This window comes from Pelodiscus sinensis, chromosome 4 (genome assembly GCF_052426305.1).
Source record: "Pelodiscus sinensis isolate ZL-2025 chromosome 4, ASM5242630v1, whole genome shotgun sequence".
NCBI lineage: Eukaryota > Metazoa > Chordata > Testudines > Trionychidae > Pelodiscus > Pelodiscus sinensis.
In genome coordinates, this window is record NC_143055.1 from 121,701,085 (window position 1) to 121,724,797 (window position 23,713).

Here is a 23,713-nt window from a genome sequence, read left to right on the forward strand (position 1 = left end):
CTCCCCCTTTGAAGCAGCTGCAGGGAGATGGCGCCTCTGAAGTCAGTGGGGAAAGCTTCCAGAACTGCCCTTCCGCACACTCTTGAGTCCTTCTCAGCCCTGCCTACCCCGGGACAGTCGCCACCAGGAGGTGCAGATGTGGGGGGATCTCTGGGCTTCCAGGCCCCTCCTGGAGCCAGGACAGAACCCAGGAGTTCTGCCTCTCAATTCTCCCTCCCTCTCCCAACCTTGGCCCTGACCTAAAAGGCCCCTGTTCCCCCCCCCCCCCCATGCCTTGTTAAATGCGTCACAAGGCATCTGCTGTGCCAAGCCTAACATTGTCACATTGAAGTGGTGAATAGGGGGTTCCCAGGTGTTATTTGGAGGTACAAAGCATCCCCTTCTCCCCCACCTCATGTGATTTGGAGTTGGGGACTGTGCCTAATACCACGTGTCACCATGCACAAATATCTTCAGCTTCTAGGCCACATGGCATCCTGCAACCCTGTTGTTCGAAATGCTCGTCTCTTCATGAGATGCCTTTAAGGCTGGCTCAGGTTGGCCTATAAGCCAAATCTCCACCCTCTAACCAAAACCGTGTCTATTCCTCCCACAGTAAAAAGTGCAATATTATGGTGGACAAAACCAGAGAATCTATGCCAAGGCATCCCCTTTTAAACTTCAGAGCCCATGGTGGTCATCACTATAGAAGCCTCCCTTACAAGGTGGGGGGCACACATGAAGACTTCATGACTCAGAGCCAGGAGAATGAGCCCTACACATTAGTGTCCTCTAATTCAGAGCCATTCAGCTTGCCTTTCAACATTTCCTACCTCACATACTCGAAAAACACATCAGAATATATACCAACAACATCGCCTGCATATATTGTATAAACAGACAAGGTGGAGCCCAATCCCATGCCTTATGCACAGAGGCAAAGGCCTTGTGGAAATGGTGCCTTACCCATGCTATCACCATAAATTCATGCCACCTTCCTAGAACTTAAACACCACCGCAGATGCACTAAGAACTACCCTGTCTCAGGACCACAGGTAGCAGATCGATCACAGAGTCCTTGCTACAATCTTTGAAGTTTGAGGATACCCCAGAGAGACCTCTTTGCCACAAAGACAAACAAAAAGTGTCCCCTGTACTGCTCCAGGGTCAGCATTAGCAAGGGCTTCCTCAGAGACACCCTCATTCTCAAGTGGACCTATCACCTACTATATGCCTTCCCTCTAATTCCCCTTCTCAACAGAATACAGGACTATGTAGCACTTTAAAGACTAACAAGATGGTTTATTAGATGATGAGCTTTCGTGGGCCAGACCCACTTCCTCAGATCAAATAGTGGAAGAAAATAGTCACAACCATATATACCAAAGGATACAATTTAAAAAAATGAACACATATGTAAAGGACAAATCACATTTCAGAACAGAAGGGGGATGCGGGGGGGGGGGGGGAAAGGAAGGTGAATGCCAGTGAGTTAATGATATTAGAGGTGGGGAAGGGTAGATGTCTGTGAGTTAATAGTATTAGAGGTGATAATTGGGGAAGCTATCTTTGTAATGGCTAAGATAGTTGGAGTCTTTGTTAAGTCCCCTGCGGAGAGTGTCGAATTTTAGTATGAATGCCAGTTCAGAGGATTCCCTTTCAAGTGCAGATTTGAAAGACTCCAACTATCTTAACCATTACAAAGATAGGCTTAGTTAATGGTTCCCGTTTCTCTCTTAACATTGTAAATAGTTCTATTAGGTAGTTAGTTAGTGTCTCCTTTGTCCTTTGTTCCTCCTCCCCCTTTGGGGGTGAGGAATGCCAGGGCCGCAAGGCTTTAAGGTGTGCACTGTCTGCGCAAAGTTCATGCCCAAAGGCGACCCACACGACAGCTGTCTGAAGTGTCTAGGTGAGAGCCATCTCGCAGCCGCCTGTAAGATCTGTAAGTCTTTCAAGGCGTGCACTAAAAGGGAGAGGGTCTCCCGCCTAAAACTTCTCCTCATGGAAACGGCTTTACAGCTGGTACTAACTGGCCACCCTACGGTGCGCAGTGCACCGGCATCCACGCGAGATGTCCTGCCTCGGGCCCAGGCGTCGAGATCCCGGCACCGGTCTCACTCTCCGGCATCCAAGAGGGCGAAAAAGTCTCACAGAAGGTCCCCGTCTCGGAAGACCACGCCTGCCCGGCACAGTGGTGCCGACTCACCGGTGCACACATCCTCTTCGGTGCGGCGTAAGCGAGCAGAACACCCTTCCAGCCCAGGGCAACTGCCCCCGCACCATCCGTCCATGCCGGATACCTTTGAGGTGGCACAAGACCTCATCAGTCTCACCACCTCCCCTCTGTCGTCAGTTGAGGCAGAAGGGTCGAGGTCACCCACGCCAGAGGCCGTGTTGGCTCTGGCTTCGCCTCCGCACCAGCATGACCGGCAGGCTCAGGCACCTTACACGTCGGGACTGTCCCTCACAGGACCAGTACCGATTGCCTCGACATCAACGCAGTTATCGATGCCTGATCCTCAGCCTCACTCGGCACCCATCTGGGCCCAACCCCCATTGATGCTGAGCTCTCTCCCAGCTCCTCGTTTGGCTGCACCGGTGCCGTACCACTCTAGCCTTGTGGCAACGTCTGCGGCACCGTCGCCTTCCTCGGCACCGGGCTCTTCGGGACCGACGCATGTCTCGACACCGTCGCAAGCACCGGCACCGACCATGTGGACCTTGCCGGTGCCCCAGCCGACAGTGATGTCGTCTTCTTCCGGGTTCGTCTCGGCACCGTCATGCTCTGCACTGGCCTCCCGGCACTTCTTTCAGCGCCAACACCGTTTTCGGCACTGGGTCCCCCGGTGCCGCAGGTGCCAGCAACTCTCTTGGCACCGGGCCTGGGCCCCCCGGTGTCGCAACAGGCACGTCCCAGCCGTGTACATGCCAGCAAGCCCGAGTCCATGGCCAGGTTTGCCCCCCACTCTTCGTCGGCACCTCCCTGGCCAGAGTCCAATTATTCGTCCGATTCCGATGTGACATCCCTCAGGTCGGGGTCTTCGGGAGCCTCCTCAGTCCATAGGCCCCATTCCTGGCATCGATGTGACCATTCACAGATACAGCAGACCTGGCCGCCTCATCCGCAGTGGCCTTTTTGGACGCCGTGGACCTGCCACCAGTGGAAGGGGCCTGTGCCCCCCTCTGTGGTGTCGGATGCTTCGGGTCGCCGAACACAACCATTGGCGTCGTTCTCCCGACCTCTTCCTTTCCCCCAGAGGCCACCTATGTCTGACCTTGCGGCACAGGCACAGGCCCCGTCCCGGAAACATGCCCGCAGGCGGTGCCCTATGTCCAACCAGTACCGCATGCGGTTCCTGCGGTAGATCCGGCACCGATACAGTAGTTGTCGTCATCATCATCTCCTGACGAGGCCCTTGCGGATCTGGCACCAGCCCTGCCTACCATGGATGCCTGTGCACATCAGGAACTGCTCCGGCGTCTGGCTTCCAACCTAGGTGTCCCGGTGGAACCCGTCGTGGAGGACACAGATCTGATGGTCGATATCCTTTCGGATGACGCGCCCGCCTGTCTGGCTTTGCCACTTAATAAAACGGGGGCTAAAATTACTAATGCCCTGTGGCAAACACCGGCGACCCTGACCCCTACCTTAAAGGGTGTCGAGAGGCGCTACTATGTTCCCCAGTTGGGGCACGAGCACTTGTACTCCCAACCTATCCCGGGGTCCTTGGTTGTCCAGGCAGCGTCCCAGAGGGAAAAGCTCCCCCAGCCGGGCCCGTCCCCGAAAGCTAGGGAACCTAAGCACCTTGACTTAATGGGCTGAAAAGTCTAAGCCACTGGTGGGGTGCAGCTCCACATCGCTAATCAGCAGGCGATGCTAAGTTGTTATGCTTTTATACCTGGCAGGCCATGGATAAGTTCAAGGATAAGCTCCCTGCTGAGTCACGTCAGGAGTTTGCGGCCATGACCCTCTGAGGATAAGGCCATCGCCCGTACAGCCCTCCATGCCTCCCTGGACGCAGTCGACTGTGCAGCCTGCACCATGGCGTCAGGTGTGGTCATGCGCTATGGTGCCTGGCTTCAAGTGTCTGGAATACCTCCTGATGTCCAGTCTACTATCCAAGATCTGCCTTTCGACGGCAAGGCATTATTCTCGGAGCATACGGACTCGAGGCTCCATACGCTCAAGGACACAAAGTCTACCCTTCAGTCCTTGGGGATCCACACGCCTCCTCCTCAGCGTCGTCAGCTGCCATATAGACAGCAGGGGAGGCCGCAGTCCCAGATCCTCCATGGGGAATACTGGAGACACCGTCCTCGTGTTTCCGGTGGGAGCACGGGGGTGGCTGCGGGCTTCTCGGCCTCAAAGGGCCGAAGGCGCCGCACGAGATGGGACAACCCCCGTGGGGTTGGTCAAGGTCCCTCCCAACAACACAAGCAGCAATTATGACAGGCTCCCAGAGAATCGCACACCAGCCTCCCACCCTGGCCCCCTGTTTGGGGCCAGGTTATCCCGGTTTGCTCAAGCCTGGGCAAAAATCACAAACGACGCCTGAGTTTTAAACATAGTCAGGAGTGGCTATACCATCCCCTTTCTGAGCTTGCCCCCTTCCAACCACCCTTTCCCGTCCCTTTTCACGGACATTTCTCACAAAGACACCCTCCGCCAGGAGGTGCTCACGCTCCTCCAAAAGGGGGTGGTAGAGAGGGTTCCACCGCACCTGGAGGACAAGGGTTTTTACTCCTGATATTTCTTAGTCCCCAAACCCAAGGGCGGGGTCCGTCCCATCTTAGATCTACGGGACCTCAACAAGGTGGTCGTGAAATCCAAATTCAGAATGATTACCCTGGCTTCTGTCATTCCGGATCTACAGTTAGGAGACTGGTATGCCACTCTCGATCTCAGGGACGCCTACTTCCATGTGGCAATATGACCCAGCCACAGGAGGTTCCTCCGATTTATTGTGTCCCGCTGCCACTTCCAATTTGCTGTGCTCCCATTTGGCCTTTCTACAGCACCCAGGGTTTTTACAAAATGCATGGCAGTCGTGGCGGCGTTCCTCCGCAGATCAGGGGTACACATGTTCCCGTACCTGGACAACTGGCTAATTCGTGCTCGTTCCTATGAACAAGTAGAGGCCCACGTATCCCTCACAAGGGCCCTCTTCGTAAGGCTGTAACTCATGCTAAACGAGGAAAAGTCATCGTTGACACCCTCTCAGCACTTTGAGTTCGTGGGTGCCTACCTGGATGCCAGAGTGGCGAGGGCACTTCTCCCCAGAGCCAGGTTCTTGGCCATAGTGGAGCTGGTCTCCGAACTAGCCCAGTCCCCCATCACAATGGCCAGGGTGTGCTCGAGGTTGCTGGGATACATGGTGGCGTGTACGTACGTGGTCCGCCATGCCCGGATGAGACTCAGACCTTTACAGGCTTGGCTGGCAACGGCATTCAACCAATCCAGTGGCCACTGGGACAGGAGAGCGTGCGAGACCTTGCTGTCGAAGCTCTCTCACCGCTCTGTTCTAATCCGCCTGGACAACACGGTAGCTGTATTTTACATCAACAGGCAGGGGTGTGCCTGGTCGCCTCCCCTCTGCCGCGAGGCCCTGAGTCTCTGGAACTGTGTGTACAGCACAACATAGTTTTGCAGGCAGAGTACCTGCCAGGGTGCAAAAACTTACTGGCCGATGCTCTGAGCAGGTCCTTCAGAGCCCACGACTGGCCCTTTGTCAGATCTTCTGCAGGTGGGGCTATCCCCTACTAGACCTGTTTGCCTCAGCACGCAATACCAAGTGTCGGAGTTACTGCTCCCTATTGGGGCTGGGGGAACACTCCTGGGGGGAATGCCTTGACGGTCATGTGGCCGACAGGCATCCTTTATGCTTTCCCCCCATTCCCTCTAATTCCCAGGGTTCTGACCAGGGTCAAGACCTTCAGGTCCACGGTCATCCTGATAGCCCCCAGGTGGCCCAGACAATTCTTGTTCCCTGTACTGGTGGACATGTCCACCAAGGAGCCGATAATGCTCCCGCCAGCCTGGGATCTCCTAACCCAACCGTGGGACGGGAGGATCATGGTTCACCCGAATCTCAAGACTCTAGGCCTAACGGCCTGGTTTATCCATGGTTGAACCAACCAGAAAGGGAATGTTCCCAGGAGGTACAGATGGTGCTCCTAAGTAGTAGGAAACCTTCTACCAGACTGTCATACGCTGCTAAGTGGCAGCGCTTCTCGTCTTGGGCGTCCCACAGGGGAGTGCACCCATCCTGTGCCCCTGTCCCATCCATTCTGCAATATCTCTTTGAACTTGGGTCTAGTGGCCTCTCTATCTCCTCCATCAAAGTCCATGTGGCATCTCTCTCCACCTTCCATGTTGGTTTGGCAGGAGTTTCTCTGTTCTCTGACCCAGTGGTCAAAAGGTTCCTTACGGGTTTAGATAAGTTGTATCCCTCGGTTAGACCCCCTCTCCCAGCTTGGGACCTCAACCTCGTGTTGTTTAGGCTTATGTCACCCCCCTGTGAGCCGCTGGCTACGTGTTCTTTGAAGCACCTCTCCTGGAAGGTTGCATTCATTGTGGCCATTACGTTGGCTTCCAGGGTTTCCGAATTGAGGGCGTTGACTATAAATCCGCCCTACCTGGTGTTTTCTGATAATAACATGAGGCTTCGCCCCCATCCGGCTTTTCTCCCCAAGGTGGTATCACGTTTTCATTTGTCTCAAGAAATTTAACTCCCGGTTTTCTTTCCAAAACCTCACGCCTCACCCAAGGAGCCCTGGATGCTAGGCGTGCACTAACTTTTTATATTGATAGGACCAAACCCTTTCGCAGGTCTTAGCAGCTGTTTATTGCTGTCGCAGACAGGGTGAAAGGGCTCCCCATTTGAACCCAGAGGTTGTCCAACTGGGTCACAGGCTGCATCAGGGAGTGTTACGCCCTGGCCGGGAAGGTCCCGCCCCGGGTTACAGCACACTCTACCAGGGCGCAGGCGTCTTCTGTCGCGTTTGGGGCGCAGGTTCCAATCACTGAAATTTGCAGGGCGGCCACGTGGTCATCACTCCATACCTTTACGGCGCACTATGCGCTGGCACAACAGGCCAGGCAGGACACAAGGGTGGGCTCTGCAGTCCTCATCTCTGTATTGTAAATATGTTTGGTTTATCAGTGTCACATTGCACTTTATACAAGTTTTTCTGTGTTCGCTTGGTTGAATACATTTGTTTGGGTTGTTCAACTTTTCGTGGACTTTTGTTTCTGACTGCTCCGACCCCTCCTCCTTGAAGTGGGTTAGCTTGGTAGTCAACTAATTCTAATGGACATGAGCAACCACTCGAAGAAAAGAACGGTTACTGCCGTGTGCTTTTGCACAAGATATGTACTTTTGCGCAAGAGTGTCCATTGCAGTGTGAATGCTCTCTTGCGCAAGAAAGCTCTGATGGCCATTTTAGCCACAGGGGTTTCTTGCGCAAGAAATCCCTATTGCCTGTCCACTCTGCCTTCTTGCGCAGGAGCTCTTACGCATGAGGGCTTATTCCTCATGGGGAGAGGAATAACTGTTGCATAAGAAGTCCTCTGCTCCGACGCCTTACTGAAAATGTACTTGTGCAAGAACACACGTGCAGTGTAGGCATTCCACAAGTTTTTGTGCAAGAATGGCTGTTCTCGCGCAAAAAGCCTACAGTGTAGACATAGCCTGTATTTCTATCGCAGATCATAACAAGGGACAGCAGATATCATCCTAAAGACTGTCACACTGGATCTCAGAGTACATCAAAATATGTTACAACCAAAACCAATTGCCACCACCTACCTTGATTTGTGCACCCTCCACCAGGGCAGTAGCTACATTGGTTGCTTACCCTCACAAGGTCCCTATTAAAGACATATGTGCTACACAGAGCTCAGACCAAACCTTTGCCAGGCACTATGCACTCTCTCAGGGACCTCTTTCCTCCACAAGAGTGGCAAAGGCTGTCCTGTCAATGGCCTACTTACCTGATCTGAAGTCCCTGCCGCCATTGGACACATTGCTTTCCAGTCACCTGCTATTGAGCACCCCCAGGGACATCTCTCTGTCTCAAAGAGGAGGTTACTCATCTTTGGCAGTACCTGATGTTCTTCAAGATGAGCGTCTCAGTGAGTGCTCCACTACTCTCCCTCCCCTCTACTTCAGAATCCTTTTTCTTATCAGGCCAGGTGTCCAGGTAGAAAAGGAACTGAGCGGAGGGTGGCCAGGCATGTGCAGTAGTCCTGAGCAGCGCCTGCGCACCTCCCTTGCAGTGCATACATGGCCCCCCATGCACTGCTGTGAAGAATCGGGTCTATGGTGCTGGGATGCACTGACATACCTGCTGTGGAGCACCCACAGGGATACTCATGTTGAAGAATATCAGTTACTACTAAAGGTAAGTAACCTCCTCATCTCACCAATCTATGCTTGTCTGTGGAATAGAACAGACTATTCAAAGTCCCTGAACTCAGTATTTTTGTCTCCTTCTGATAGGCATTATTTTTATCTATCCAGAGAAAATCTACTGTCTTGCTCTTCCAGAGCAGATTTCAGAGCTTTTCCTTTGCATGATGGTGGTGATTTCTGCTAGTTTTATTTCTATTTTTTACTCATTGCTTATCTTGTCAAAGATTTAAGGCCTTTTGTTTCTAGATTTAGGTCATGTTGCTGAGGAATTACCATATTTGCCCTCGAGTTCTTCTTATTTTAGGATGCCAAAGGTTAAAAAAGTGAAGCTCCAATTCACTTGAGTATGATTTAAGGGAAATTCCAAGCTTACCTGCTCCTGGAGACCAGATAAAGGCTCATTTTCCTAAGGATTCATGCTATACAAGGAGGCTTAAAATCCATGCTTCTGTGTGAAAATCCTGTTTCCTGCTGCAGTTATTCAGGAAGCAGTCAGGATTTACTGCCAAGGTGTCCTCATAGGTCTCTGGCTCCACTGATGATGATAATCAGAAAGCTGTTTGCGTGTGTGCTTAATGATGTGGGCCGTGTCAGCTTGCACACAAAGCAGTTTAGAGGTAGCCTCTTCTGCTGAAAGATATGCAAATTCAGAGCTAATTTGCATATCTTCTTCTGATCGCATTATTGGAAGAGGTTTTGTCAAAAAAGAAAGTTCAGACGCAGTTCTTTCGGGAAAAAAACCCCTTTTTCGAAAGAACCCTTTTTCCTAAAAAAATGAGGTATGCAGGATTCTTTTGAAAAAGGGTGGTTGTTTTTTTGAAAGAACCATGTCTAAGCTGCTTTCTTTTTCAACAAAACCTCTTCTGATAATGCGATCAGAAGAAGATATGCAAATTAGCTCATAATTTGTATATATTCTTTTGGCAGAAGAAAGCAGTCTAGATGTAGTCTTAGTCTTCACAATAGACCCCAGGAGAGCACCCAAAGACCACAAACCAGATAAGGATCAAAGGTGCCAGGCCATGTTTATTGTTAAGCGAAGTACAGTAATGGTTGTCAGTAGAGTCTACTGAACCACTATGCATATGTACCTTATTAACAATGGAATGACTCAGTCAATGGGAAATTTCCACTGTCTCCTTGGTCATACAAAGACTGTCACCCCAAGACACCACTTTATATACAGGTACTAACAACTTACACATTACTGTTGACGTGTCAGGTTGCTACCGTCTGACACTTCTTAGATAGCACCCAACACCCTGCAACTTGTAGTTTGATTAGATCATCTCTATCCATCATGCTGTCATTTTAGACCCTTTCCTGAACCTGGGTCTGTATCTGTGGAGAATGGGCATCAAGGTCTTTTTTAATGAGCTGGTGGTACCATATGCTTTCAATTTATTATCAGTAACAATTACTCTTCTACACTTGGGCCTATTACCAATTAGTGTTTTGCACTCTCAGCTCTGTTCATGCCAAGTTCTGTGAGCAGGGGCCTGCCTCTTACTCAGAGCCTAGTTTTGCTTTATGTTAGCCATGTTTTCTCTACTGTTAGCTAGGTCTCAGGCTTTAAACCAGGCCTGTGATACATGGGATTTTGTTTTAGGCCTTCATTTTACTATACCTGCCAAAAAATTAGTGATGGCTCAGCAGGTCACTATCGCTCCAGGTAGAAACTGTCCTGTAAAGATTTGTCCCTGGTTGTCCTAGACCATGGAACAACTAAACATCTCTGGGAACAAAGGGTCAATTCCTATTGACAGGGAGCAGGTAAGTCTTATAGGATCAAACCCAAGTTTAGGATTGTATACTCATCGTGCATGTGTACATTTAACATTAATGGGAATTATTTCTATAAATGGAATAAAGCACTAGAAAATTAGGTTATTGCATGAGGTGTATGAAAAATCCACACACTAAACCACATATGAAGATGATATAAGTCCCTTTGTAGACAGCACCAACAGAAGAATTCTCCTATTGACTTAGCTACAACCTCAGTGGTGGAGAGGACATTTCAAGTGTAGACAAGCACCCTAAGCATGTTACAATCTAAAGTAACTTAGGACTTTGCAAAATTTCCATGACATACATTTGATAGTTTCTTTACTGTTTGTAGATTTTCTCTGGCTTGCTGGTAAATCTCACAAGCATCGAATCTTGGATTTTCTGGCTGAAATATTTCAGCATCCCTCGATATGGCCTGACAGTGAGTGCTACATTTTCTGTGCATTCTTTTGAAAGAGATCATCATTATAAGAAATGTCAAACAATATTATTCCAGTTATAATTGGTAAATATAACTTACATAGATATGTTCTCTGTCTTTTTACATTCTTAATATAGTGCAATAGGTCTCAGTATCATGTATGTATTGTAATACAAATTAGAATATCACAAGAAAATGCCATCAATAGATAAAACAGAATCATAAATATCAGTGGGTCCAGAAAAAAGATTACTTGAGACACTCTATTAGATCCCTAGCAGGTTGCAAAACTGCTCTCCACAACACACAATTTCTGCTTTTGTAATTTAAGCATATTCTGTAATGGTGTTTTTCAGTTCATCTTAGAAATATGAATAACTTCCTACAGCACACCTGCATTTCTTATGTTTCGTCCATTGCTTATTTTATAATCTCTTTATTGTCCTATCATTTTAATAACTGCAGGTCTGTGTTATCAGTGTGCTATAGGTTATGCAAAGGGTGGGATATTTAAAAAACAGGTTGTGTCAATTTCAGCAATAGCTGCCAAGAAGGGAAAAAGTCGCTTTCTTTTCCACAACCCCCCCCCAAAATCCTGTTTTTTCTATATCTCTTTCACATTTTCTATTTAGATTGTAAATGTTTCAGATGAGGAACTTACTGTGTGCTCATATATGCTTTACACAGTAGAATCCTGATTTCAGTAAGGGCCTCTAGGCACAACTGTAACGCAAATAAACAAGTGTAGCCCTTTCAAATGTTTATACAAGTTTGCTACAGTGAACTTAGCAGTGCTAATCTGAAAGCTGTATCCCTATTGCTGCTGTAGAAGTGGCCTCCTGTGGCTGATCTTTGAAACTATACACTTATGTCATTTATATTATAACCATAATTCAGACCTTATTTTCTGATTTGTGTGGCCATTGCCTAAATCATGTCACTTAAAGGGATTTGTACTGCTGAACACAGTATCTAAAATATATGCTCTTATTCAAACAAGAATTAATTTAAGGAATTTCTGTGACCTGGATAGTACAGGTGGCTAGATTAGAGGATTACAGTGGTTCGTTCTGGCTTTATAATTACAAAATTTAGTGGAGTATACATAGTCAAGATGATCAGTTTTGGGGGATTGTAAGGAAGAAGAAGAAAAGTGATGCTTCAGAGATTTATCATATAAAATAAATTATTGAAAAAGCTAAAAGGAAAAGACAGTCTTCTTCAAGGAGGGTTCTTGTGGATGCTCCACTTCCTGCTCCTCCACCTCAAATTGGAGACCATGCAGACAGCTGTCATGTGCTGTTTGGAGCTGCTATCCCCCATGAGCAGCCAGCCGACCATTCAGTTCCTTTTCTACCATCATTGGTCTTAGTTGGAACTTAGCAGTCACCTTTGCAATCAGTCTTGAAATCCTTAACTTTCACTGTTTTTTTTTTTTCCCCCTCATTTTACTTAGTTGTTTCCCCTGGATTTTCTCTTAAAAAAAAAATTGTTGCCACTTTGGTGGCTTGTCCACCTTTTAGACATACTTGGTCTCCCACAGCTTTAAACACTGTCTGACTTGCACATTCTCCCTTCCTATTTCTGACAGATACTCTCAGTGTGCCCATTGTTTAGGTGAGGCACATGTTACCCAAAAGTGCTCTCACTGCAAGGGCCAGAAAGCCAGAGTGCTCTAATGTAAGCTATTGCTTATGGAGAAGTTGCTTCATTCAGCCCCTAACCCAGAGCATACGACACCACCCAGACAACTATCTCCTGTGGCAGTGTCAGAAAAGAAAGGTTCCTCAGGGGCAAGCTCCAGAGATGCCACTCCCACTGCTACCTCCAGAAAGTGCTACCATTTGTCATCTCAAGGTGATTTCTCCTAAAAAAAGCACTCTTTGCCAAAGAAAACCAGCCCTGGCACCAGCAGCACTGAAAGCACCGGACCATGAGGCAACTAGGTACATCTGGTACTGAGACGACCCAAGGAGCAAAAGACCCAGCACGGGCCAGCTCTAATACAGATTCTTACTTGAAACCTAAAGTGTCTCTATCAGCACAAACAAAGCCACATACTGCACTGGATCATCATAGCAAGCAGTCACCACTGTCAGTACGGACTCCCCTACCTGCTCTGCTTCTGGCACTTATGTCAGCATGGTTCTTCCCCACACTGCAGCACTTTACCAGCCATGCATATCTGGTAGTCACCTCAGCACCAGGAACACTGCTCTTCAGTATGAGCGGCACCAGGGATGACCTCCCAGTTCAGCCTCTATTTCTCCTGCAGGGTCAGCCCATCTACCATCCAGTGATGAGAAGGAAGAAATCTCTTCAGCCTTACACTAAGCTGCACATCACCAAGGCAAATGCAGCAACCAACACAGTGGCAGCCTCCTCATGGGTCCTCCACCACTGCCAATACCACCTAACTGGCTTTATGTATAGACCCTGGACTATGTATAGAGTGTAGGACCCTCAACCTGTTCAGCAGCCAGCTGCATCGCATAGCTCACAAACCTCTCCAGTTCCATCAGTTCCTCCATCAGTCGTAGATCCTGAAGAGGTTGCTGAAGGCTTGGAGGATCAAGCTATCATTGATTCTCCAGTGCCCACACATATATACCTCCTCTTCACCAGATGATTAGTATGCCTCTGCCACCCACCTCAGGAGATAATTTTAAATCATTTTACGAGCTATATAAAAGAGTGGCAGATACCTTGGAGATTTCTCTGGAATAACCACCAGAAACACAAAATAGGCCTATGGACATTCTCCATGCCTCTGCAGCTGCTAAACTGGCCTTACCAATTGATTTAGTGCTCAAGTATCTACCCAAAACAATCCGGCAGACTCCTGCAACCATCGCTACTTCATGAAAATGATTGGACAAAAAATATTACGTTGCACCCAGGTAGCAGATTTCCTCTTCACCCATCCCACTCCTAATTCTTTAGTGGTCAATGTGGTGAACCAGAGGGGCATGCAGAATGCCACCCATACCACCCTTATGACAGGGATTGGAAACAGCTGGATTCATTTGGCAGGAAAGCCTATTCATCTGCTACCATACAACTCAGAATTGCTAATCTCCTGCCCAGTCTCCTGTCCAAAATCACAATCCCTTCCTAGCCTAGGTCACATCCCAAAACCTACACCCCATTCTCCTGCCCCAGGTCACAACTGCCTCTTTCACCCAAACTCCCTCCCAGTCTCCATTCTCCCTCCTGCACCCCAATCTCTTACCCTAAGCTCTCTTCTGCACCCAACCTCCATCCCAGACCCCACATCTCCTCCATTAATACCATGGAAGAGTGCGGCCCTTGACCACTTTCCAAAATCTTAGAGTGGCCCCTATCAGAAACTATAGCCCACCCCGGTCTGTCTCCACCACAGTGGTAATGCAGTGTGCATCCCAACTGAAACTTTCAGGGTTTCCAAAAGAAGTCCAGTTGATGGAGGAAGATCTGCCATTTGAAAGTTCCAAACTCTTTGTAGAGTCCACCAATGCTTTTCTCCACACTTAAGGTCACAAGGTCCACCCTGAAGACCTCAGGGATCCATGTCCCTGCAACCAAATGAAAACAGAGAAGGGTTTTTACACAATTCCAGAGACACTATGACAACAGATGAAAATAGCACCAAACTAGGCGCAGGCAACTGATGAACAATCATCTGGTTCTCAGCCATTAACCGCAAGACAGACCTTTTGAAGGGTTGGTGGAGGGCCAAAGGAGCCACAAAATTCCCAGTGCAGGTTTCCATCATTTCCATCTGTGACAGAAAACCCCTTGAGGCTGCTTCCCGGTGTGCTGATAAAGTCACTGATACTCACTTCTTTGCTCTCTGGGGCTTCTCACCACCCTGTTTTTCTGGGCCAGATATCCTGGTCTCCCCTAGCCAAGACACAGAGCTAAGATCACTGCTCCCCACCCCCAAAGAGCAATATAGACACTGAAACTCTTCAGGTATGAGGAGAATGCAGTTTCAGGCACAGCTTCCAGGAAACCCACTCCCCAAATGGGATCAGAACTCCAAATAAATCATTTAGGCATGATTCTCTTTAACAATGAAAGGAAGATGTACACACTGATTGCTCCCTCTGGTAATAATTATTTACATTAGGCTTGATAATAAATAAAAGTAATTTTATTAAGTATAAACAGTAGGATTTATGTGGTTGCAAGTGAAAACAGGCAAAGTAAATTAAAAATTTTAAACAACAGAAAATGCTTAGCTAGTTCTAACACCCTAAAGCTTATTGCAAACTTCCCCATAAACTGTTCTTGTTTCAGCTACACCTCCAAGCCAGGGAAGATCTTGTTTCCCTCGGGTCTCTGGTTTACTCTCTTGGGAGTGACGTGCCAGCCAAAGACAAAGCTTGAAAACTTTGCATCTTAAATAGCCTTCATTTTAGGAAGGAATTCTTTGTTTTACATTCTCCCTTTACATGGAAAATTACCTTGTCAGACCCTACCAGTTGGGGTGGTCACATGTCTTCCTAAGACCAACCACTGCTTAAAAAACAAAGGAGGCTGTTTGTAAATGATTACTCAGATGTTGAGGTGTCCCAGCATTGGAAACACCCTTGATGGCTTTCATTTGCCCATTTAAAACCACTCATTTGCCGCGGCTCTGGCAAAAAAAAAAAAAAAAAAAAAAAAGAAAAAAGAGAGAGGCAGCATAATGATAGCAAAAGAAACAGTTACCATTTGTATATAGTTATATTGTTGCCTTCTACGGACATTTACCTGTTACAACTCCTAGTTTACAAAAAAAAAAAAAAGTAAAAATGTAAGAAGAGTTACATTGTTACCCGGCTAGCTCCGCTTGAGCTAAGTTCAGTAGTTCTCCGACCCTTTATTTGAACAAGACTCAAATAATAAAATAGGCATAGTTACCATTCCTAAAGGAGACAGAAAGGGGCAGTTGGTGAAACGAGAGAAAACCCCCTTCAGACAGCCAGTATGCCGGGCTCCCCCGGCTTCAAAAAGTGCACTATGTGCAGGGACTCAATGCCTGTCTCTGACGGACATTCGGCTTGTGTCCGCTGCCTTGGGGAGGCACATATCCCCCAAAAATGTCGTCACTGTGCCAAGCTCACGATGAGAGCCCGCAAGGAGCGGGAAAGACGGCTGAAGGAGATCCTCCTTGATAAGGCTCTCCTGCCTTCCAGCGCTCCAGGCTCCTCGGCATCGGACCCGACCACAGGAAAGCGGAGGGCTCCCTCCCCGGCTATGTCTTCCCCTAAGAGGAAGAAAGCCTCTCCTGCTCGCTCCCTGCAGATTGCCCCGCAGCAGCGGGTGAGCGCAGGTGATAAGCCGGGCACTTCAACTTCAAAGACAGTCCGTGCGGCCACTTCAAAGAAGCCAGCCAGCACTTCCCGGCTGGGGCTGCCTCCGGCACCGCAGATGGCAGGGGGGCCCCTTAAAGACACAGCCTGCCCCGCACCGACGGTGCCTGGCTCTTTGAATGCAGTGCACACCCCCCCCCCCCCCACAGGGAGCTGTCTTCAGCACCCCCGGCACCCATGGTACCCAGCACTGAACAAATGACTCCAACAGCACAGCCACCTGACCCTCCAAGCTTGCAGCCTGCAATCTCTGAGCAGCTAGAAGCAGCTTCTACTAGTGCAGCACCAAGGACGAACATCCATGAAATTTCCCTCTCTCCAGAGCCATCGCCTCACCCCTCCACATCTGTACACCATGCAGTAGGGCGCAAGGAGCATCATAGGTGAAGCTTATCCTCTCGCCACCATCACTATAGGGAATGTAGCTGCTCACATTATAGATATTCCAGATCTCAATCCCTGTCAAGGCGATTCCATTCCCCAACTTGTGTGCCACGCAGCACTTACTATGTCAGGCACGGCACCGTGGGATCCTCTAGATGTTCATCACCTGCAGCCTCTGATCGACATTCCATGCATTACCATAGATCCTATTACTATGGGTCACCCCATCACAGCCGCTCGCAATCTCGCCACAGATCACCATGCTCCTGTCGATCGACCAGCCCGCGCTCGATGCATTCTGAACCTCGGAATCAATCTCCGCCCCGACCTATATTACCACCACGCTCCCCACCCACTCATCCACAATCAGACATGGAAGAAGGCCAGCTCTCCGAAACGGAACTGGATATGTCTCCTAGTGTTCGCTCTTCCATGCTCGCGCTGAGAGAAGCGGTAACCTTGGCTGAGACATCACCCCCAAATGATCTTAAAGAGTTCCAAGACCTCTTTAAACGAGTGGCGCAGTCTCAGGAGGTACAACTCACGGAGGCTGAGGTGAAACAGCATAAGCTGTTTAAGAACTTACATCCTAAACATCAACAGAAGATCGCCCTCCCTATAGATGAGGCTATCATGGAGGTAGCTGAGGAGATTTGACAGATGCCAACATCTATACCACCTACGAATAAAAGGGCGGACAAAAAATATTTCGTCCCCTCCAAAGGCCTAGACTTTCTTTTCAATCACCCACAGCCTAATTCTTTAATAGTGGACGCTGTCCGCCACAAAGCTAAGACGCCCCATTTTAAGACCTCCCTCCCGGATAAGGACTCTAAAAAATTGGATTTATTTGGCCGTAAGATATATTCTTCCGTAACCTTACTTCTCTGAATCGCCAACTACGCGGCCCTCCTATCAAACCACAACTTTGATAACTATTCAAAGCTTCCGGATCTGATGCAACACCTTCCCGACAGCAAGAGACCTCTTTTAAAGGCTGTTGTCCAGGAGGGGTATACCGCGTGTAGAACATCACTTCAAATCGCCGCAGATGTAGCGGATATGGCTGCACGAGCCATGGCGACGGGCATCGCCATGCGGAGAGCCTCCTGGCTCCTGTCAGCGGGAGCCCCTCAAGAATTGCAGTCCAAGGTCGAAGATCTGCCGTTTGATCGACAGAAGCTGTTTGCCTCCACGACCGATGAGATTCTACATTTGGGAAAGGACTCTCGTACTACCCTCTGAACCTTGGGCACGTACACCCCTCCGTTCAAGCGTAAACGATACTATCCCTTCCAAAGGAGGTACGACTATTCATCCTTCAAACAGCAACAACGCGGACCTGACCAGTCCAGATTTAGACAGCGCCCACAGCGCAAGCGACAGCAACAGAATCGAACATCTGCTTGGCCTGCTTCTAAGCAGCAGGTTTGACTCCCATGTCAAGGACTCGAACAAGTCTCTCGTCATCTTCACACAGAAGCCTGCAAACAACCTCTTCCATCATCGGCTGAGGCCATACCGTCATCAATGGACCAGCATTACCTCGGACCGATGGGTCCTGGAAGTGATATCATCAGGCCTCACAATCCCCTTTACCTCAGTTCCCCCCACTGCCCCACCCACCCCATCCCTTTTCAGGGACCCATCTCACGGGGTCGCTCTTCAACACGAGGTCTACCACCTTCTACAGATTGGGGCCATAGAACGAGTATCCGCGGAGTTCCGGGGGAAAGGCTTCTACTCCAGGTATTTCCTAGTCCCCAAGAAGTCTGGGGGGTAGAGGCCTATACTCGACCTGAGAGGCCTCAATCGCTACATTCGAAAGCAGCGCTTCAAGATGACCATGCTGGCCAAGTTCATACCGGCACTAAACAAGGGAGACTGGTTCGCAGTCCTAGATTTACAGGACGCATACTTTCATATCACGATGCACGTAGTGCACAGACGTTTTCTTTGGTTCGTAGTGGGAGACGAGCACTTCCAATACAGGGTGCTCCCTTTCGGCCTGGTATCGGCCCCAAGAGTGTTCTCAAAGACACTAACAGTGGTGGCCGCCCATCTACGCAAAACAGGGGTCTCAATTTTCCCGTATCTCGACGACTGCCTCATCAAGGGTCACACGCAGTCGGAGACACATTACATGGTAGCCGCGACACGGGATCTATTCGACTCCCTCGGCCTCATTGTAAACATGCAAAAATCGCGTCTGCAACCGACACAAACTCTAACCTTCATAGGAGCCCGACTCGACTCTCTCTCAGAGCGAGCTCATCTTCCAGTCGGGAGCTTCCAAGTCATAAAGGACTTAATAGGCACAGTCTTACAAGCTCCAACACTCCCAGTATGGGTATATTTGCAGCTCCTAGGCCATATGGCAGCCACTACGATCATCGTGCGGCATGCAAGGTTGCATTTGCGGTGCCTGCAGCATTGGTTGAGCACGGTGTACAACCCCGTCAGACACAACACCCGAAAACTCGTGGCTCTACCCGTACATGTAAAGAAGTCCCTCCATTGGTGGGCCAATCCCAACAATATGTTGTCAGGAGTCCCCTTCCATGCGACACAACCGTCAAAGGAAATAACAACAGACGCTTCTCTCGTGGGATGGGGTGCTCACATCGGCACGGAAACAGCTTAGGGCCGCTGGTCCGCATCGGAACAGGTGTTACATATCAACCATCTCGAGTTGTGGGCGGTGTTCCATGCCTGCAGACAGTTCAGGATGCATATAAGAGGCACGACAACCAGAATTCTCACCGACAACATCGTCATGATGTATTACGTGAACAGACAAGGAGGCGCCCAGTCCCGGTCCCTCTGCATGGAGGCAGTCCGCTTATGGACGTGGTGCATTCGAAACGACATCATTATAGTCGCATCATACTTACCCAGTGCGAACAACACCATCACGGATGCATTGAGCAGATACTTTCATCACGATCACGAGTGGGTGATCTGTACGGATGTCCTCCTACCTCTCTTCCGTCGCTGGGGCCATCCGATGATAGATCTCTTTGCCACTCGGTCCAACAGGAAATGCGCAGCATACTGTTCCAGAGCAGGAGCAGGCACCGGTTCCCTGGAAGACGCCTTTCTCCGACACTGGGGAACATCACGGTTATATGCATTCCCCCCTGTTGTGCTCATTCCAGAGTGCTCGAGAAGATCCTCATGGACAAGGCGAGAGTCTTACTCATAGCTCCGGCCTGGCCCAGACAGCCATGGTACTCAACTCTCCTGCAGCTGTCCACGCGACCACCATACCGCTTCCCACATCGACCGGACCTCCTGACGCAGCAGAACGGCGCCCTTATGCATCCGAAGTTGAACACTCTGCATCTAACTGCATGGATGATAGATGGTTCAGCGCGTCCGAGAGTCTTTGCTCGGACCAGGTGAAACGGGTATTGCTGCATAGCAGGAAAGACTCTACCAGGAAAACTTACCTATCCAAATGGTCTAGGTTCACACGTTGGTGTGTTCCAAAGGGCCTAAACCCTTTTCTCTCACCACCGCATGTCCTCTTGGACTATAATCCTTCAGTTACAGGTTGCTGGGCTCTCCATATCATCACTCAGAGTCCATGTAGCAGCAATTGCGGCCTTTCACGGCCCGGTAGAGGGCAGGTCGGTCTTTTCTCACCCCATGGTCACAAGATTTCTCAAAGGCCTGACTAACCTTAATCCACCTCGCAGGCCCCCACCACCCACATGGAGCCTAGACCTCGTGTTGGACACCCTGACGCGTCCTCCCTTTGAACCCTTGGCGACGGTACCCTGGCCTATACTGGCAATGAAAGTACTCTTCCTCTTGGCCGTAACATCAGCGTGTAGGGTCAGCGAGCTGGCAGCACTAATGGCATCGCCCCCCTGTACAGTATTTAGTAAGGAATCTGTAACATTGAGATCTCATCCGGCTTTCCTACCTAAGGTCTGCACAGAATTTCATATTAACGAGCCGATCGTTTTGCCATGCTTCTATCCAGAGCCTCACATCTCTCAGCGGGATGCGCTCCTGCATACCCTGGACGTCCGTCGGGCATTGGCATTCTATATAGATAGAACCCGCAACAACCAGAAAACAGATCGCCTTATTATTTCAGCGTCAGGCCGCTTTAAGGGCCAAACCCTCTCGGCCCAGCGTATTTTGAAACTCGTCGTCTCCTGCATTACCACCTGTTACACCATTCGCGACAAGCCGCTCCCATCGCAGCCAAGGGCCCACTCGACGCGAGCAGTGGCGACGCCAGCAGCATTCGTTAGGGGAGTCCCTTTACGCGACATCTGCCAGGCAGCCACTTGGTCTTCCAATACCACATTTTCAAGGCACTATGCAATCATGCAGCACCTAGCTTCTGATTCAGCAGTGGCTCTAGCAGTACTCCCTAGTCACCAAAATCGTGATTCTGCAGCCCACGTCTAACTCAGATTACTGCTCCAGTCACCAGACGTGGAGCACCCACGGGGACTACCCAAAGAAGAAAAAGAAGTTACTCACTTCCATGCAGTAACGATGGTTCTTTGAGGTGTCCCCCCGTGGGTGCTCCACGACCCGCCCTCCTCCCCGCTACGGAATCTCCTCTGTTTCTGTCTTGCAGAGGGGCGGTGAGAGGAAACTGGTGGGTGCCGGACCGCACGCTGCACATGAAAGGCGCGAAACCGGCTCGAGCATGCACGATCCAGCCGAACACAGCTCTGGCAAGCTCCGATTTGTGGCGCCGGGACCAGCCCGACGCCAGACGTAGAGCACCCACGGGGACACACCTCAAAGAACCATCGTTACTGCACAGAAGTGAGTAACTTCTTTGTCCTTTTCTGCAGAACTACTACCGTACTTAGCTGGTTGGTCCCTAGCCTGTAACAATGCTTGGGATTCTTCTGTCCCAAGTTCAGGACTCTACACTTGTCCTTGTTGAACCTCATCAGATTTCTTATGGCCCAATCCTCCAATTTGTCTAAGTCACTCTGGACCCTATCTCTGCCCTCAAGTGTATCTACCTCTCACCCTAGCTTAGTGTCATCTGCACCATGCAACCATAGACTCTGAAACCCCTCCTCCAAGCATGAATTCTGTTCCATAGTCACCTGGACACTCCTTGAAGAAGAGCAAGTTACTCACCTGTGTAGTAACTGAGGTTCTTTGAGATGGTTGTCCCTATGGGTACTTCATTATCCACCCTTCCTCCCCTTTGCTTCAGAACATCCTTGATCTTTTGAGGCAGAGAAGGAACCAAAAGGTCAGCTGGCTGTGCATGTGAGATAGTGGCTCCAAAATGCATGTGCTGGCTTCCCACATGAATAGCCTAATGAAGGCAATGATACCACAATTCTCCAATTTGAGGTGCAGGGATGCAAAGATACCTAATGTGGAGCACCCGCAGGAACAACCATCTCAAACAACCTCAGTTACTGCGCAAGTGAGTAACTTTCTCTTGTGTCTTATATCATAAGAGAAATTAACTAGCAATATCATTTTAGCTCCAAGAGACATTTTTGCTCTATTTCAGTTGTGTAGGTCTCCCCTTAGCAGTATGTGCAGCAGCAGGCCCTGTATCTATGTATGGCAAAGACAATGTGCACGAATTATGTCACAAAGAGGTATTTGCACTGTATTTTACCAATACTTTAAATGTGATTCAGCTGAAATTTAGACTAACCAGTTTTCAGTGGAAGGATTTTTTCCAACAGCCTAGAAAAAAGACATTTTTTCAGATTGTGGCTTACAATTTTGATATCTACTTCAAAGGAAGCTTCTGTAGGTTTGTTTAGTATGTAGTAATTTAATAAACCTGGTTAGTGGTTCCCCCTTGAATACCTAACATTTTTGTTTTTATCTTTAAGGCTTTGCAAATTAATGAATTTACAGGTCTAAACTTTTGCCAGAACGCCAGTGTTACTGGGGTCAATGTAAGTTGCCTGACTTCTAGTCCATTTACAATGTAAGTATTCAGTCATTATAAATATGTTCTTGCAAAGAGCCCAAATTCAGTAAACTACAAATCTGAATTTGAGATTTTGTTGTTGTTGGCCTGATACATCAGCTACTATTGGATTTATGTCGTTATAATTTAATACTTAGGCTCTGAAGCAGTATCGCATTCATTTCAGATGAGTCACATAAAGCGTAGGCCATGTCTACACTATGAGATAAGGTCAAATGTATAAAAAAAACCACCTGATTTTGTAAAGTTGAAGGTGCATACCCTCACAGTGCATAAGAATTTCATGCAGCTCAAAGCAGCGCATCCCCAGGATAGCTACTGTCAACTTTGAGAGCAATGCATTTGCAATCCCACTGTTCTTCTTTGAGTGGTATTTCCATGGGTGTTCCACAGTTAGTGTCAGGCTTGTCCTGGCACCACAGATCAGAGACTTTGAGAGCAGCAATTGGGCGGGCTGCACATGCGTGAGCAGCGCTCCTGCCTTCGAAGTAGCACGTGCAGCCCGCTTCTCCTCAGTTCTTTCTTCACTGCCCTTGGCCACAGACAGAGCTTGGTTCTCTCCTCCTCAGCATGCTCTGCAGGACAAAGCAGAACCATCTTATCAGTTTAGATAGTCCTGAGGCACTCAGGAGTACCTTCTTTTTACACAGAAAACAACAACAACAAAAAGCCACTACCAGATTTTACTGCCACGCAGTGGCAAGCTGCAGCAAGCGAACAAAAGAAACAGGACACAGAAACCAGCAACCCACAAGCAGTCTTAGCTTCTGGGAGACGTGCCAAACTCTCCTAAGGAGAAAAGATGCGGCAAATGTTGAGAAATTATACCAGCCTCTGATGCCCACAGCGAATGTATACGCTGTTTGGGAGACATACATGTACCTCAGAAATGTGTGCATTGCCGTAGCCTCACAACCAGAGCTCGCAAAGAAAGGGAGCTCACAGTGCACACGCCGTCTATGGATAGAGCCCTAGACCTCCATAATTATTAGGGGGCTTGAGCACAACTTCCCCTCAAGGCAAACATCCAAGCCCTTCTCCTCAGAGAACACGCTTAGGAACTAGACCCTCACCAGCTCACTCTCTCCCCTCAAGAATTAGCAAAGGAGATGAGTCAGGCACTTCAGGCATGGCAAAGTCTCAAGCCTCCTCAATAACAGGCTCAAAGACGCTCCCAAAACAGGCCTCAAAATCAGCTACCACAAAAAGGGCACCACTGGCATTAAGGGCATCTGGCTCGCTGCAGGCACACTCAAGATCCCTGGTACATTGCCAGCCTATAGCACAACATTTGCCTGTGGCACAGAAAACCAATAGGGCTAGCTCCAGCCACCCCCTAGTACCCTACATGAACTCTAGATCCCCTGGGGTCATGGCTACACCTATGACACCACCACAGGTGCCAACCAGTGTGGAAATGGGTCACAAGCCTGCACCC

The 23,713-nt window shown here is 49.0% G+C and overlaps 1 protein-coding gene across 3 annotated transcripts in view; it reads left to right on the plus strand.

Moving 5' to 3' along the window:
* LOC102448589 (broad substrate specificity ATP-binding cassette transporter ABCG2-like) overlaps positions 1–23,713 on the plus strand; it is a 142,800-nt gene that overhangs the window by 107,840 nt on the left and 11,247 nt on the right. For all 3 annotated transcript variants that reach the window (XM_075929563.2, XM_075929565.2, XM_075929566.2), the window contains 2 exons: positions 10,516–10,605; positions 22,175–22,272. In XM_075929563.2, coding sequence (XP_075785678.2) covers positions 10,516–10,605; positions 22,175–22,272 — 188 coding nt within the window. The remainder of the gene's footprint in view (positions 1–10,515; positions 10,606–22,174; positions 22,273–23,713) is intronic.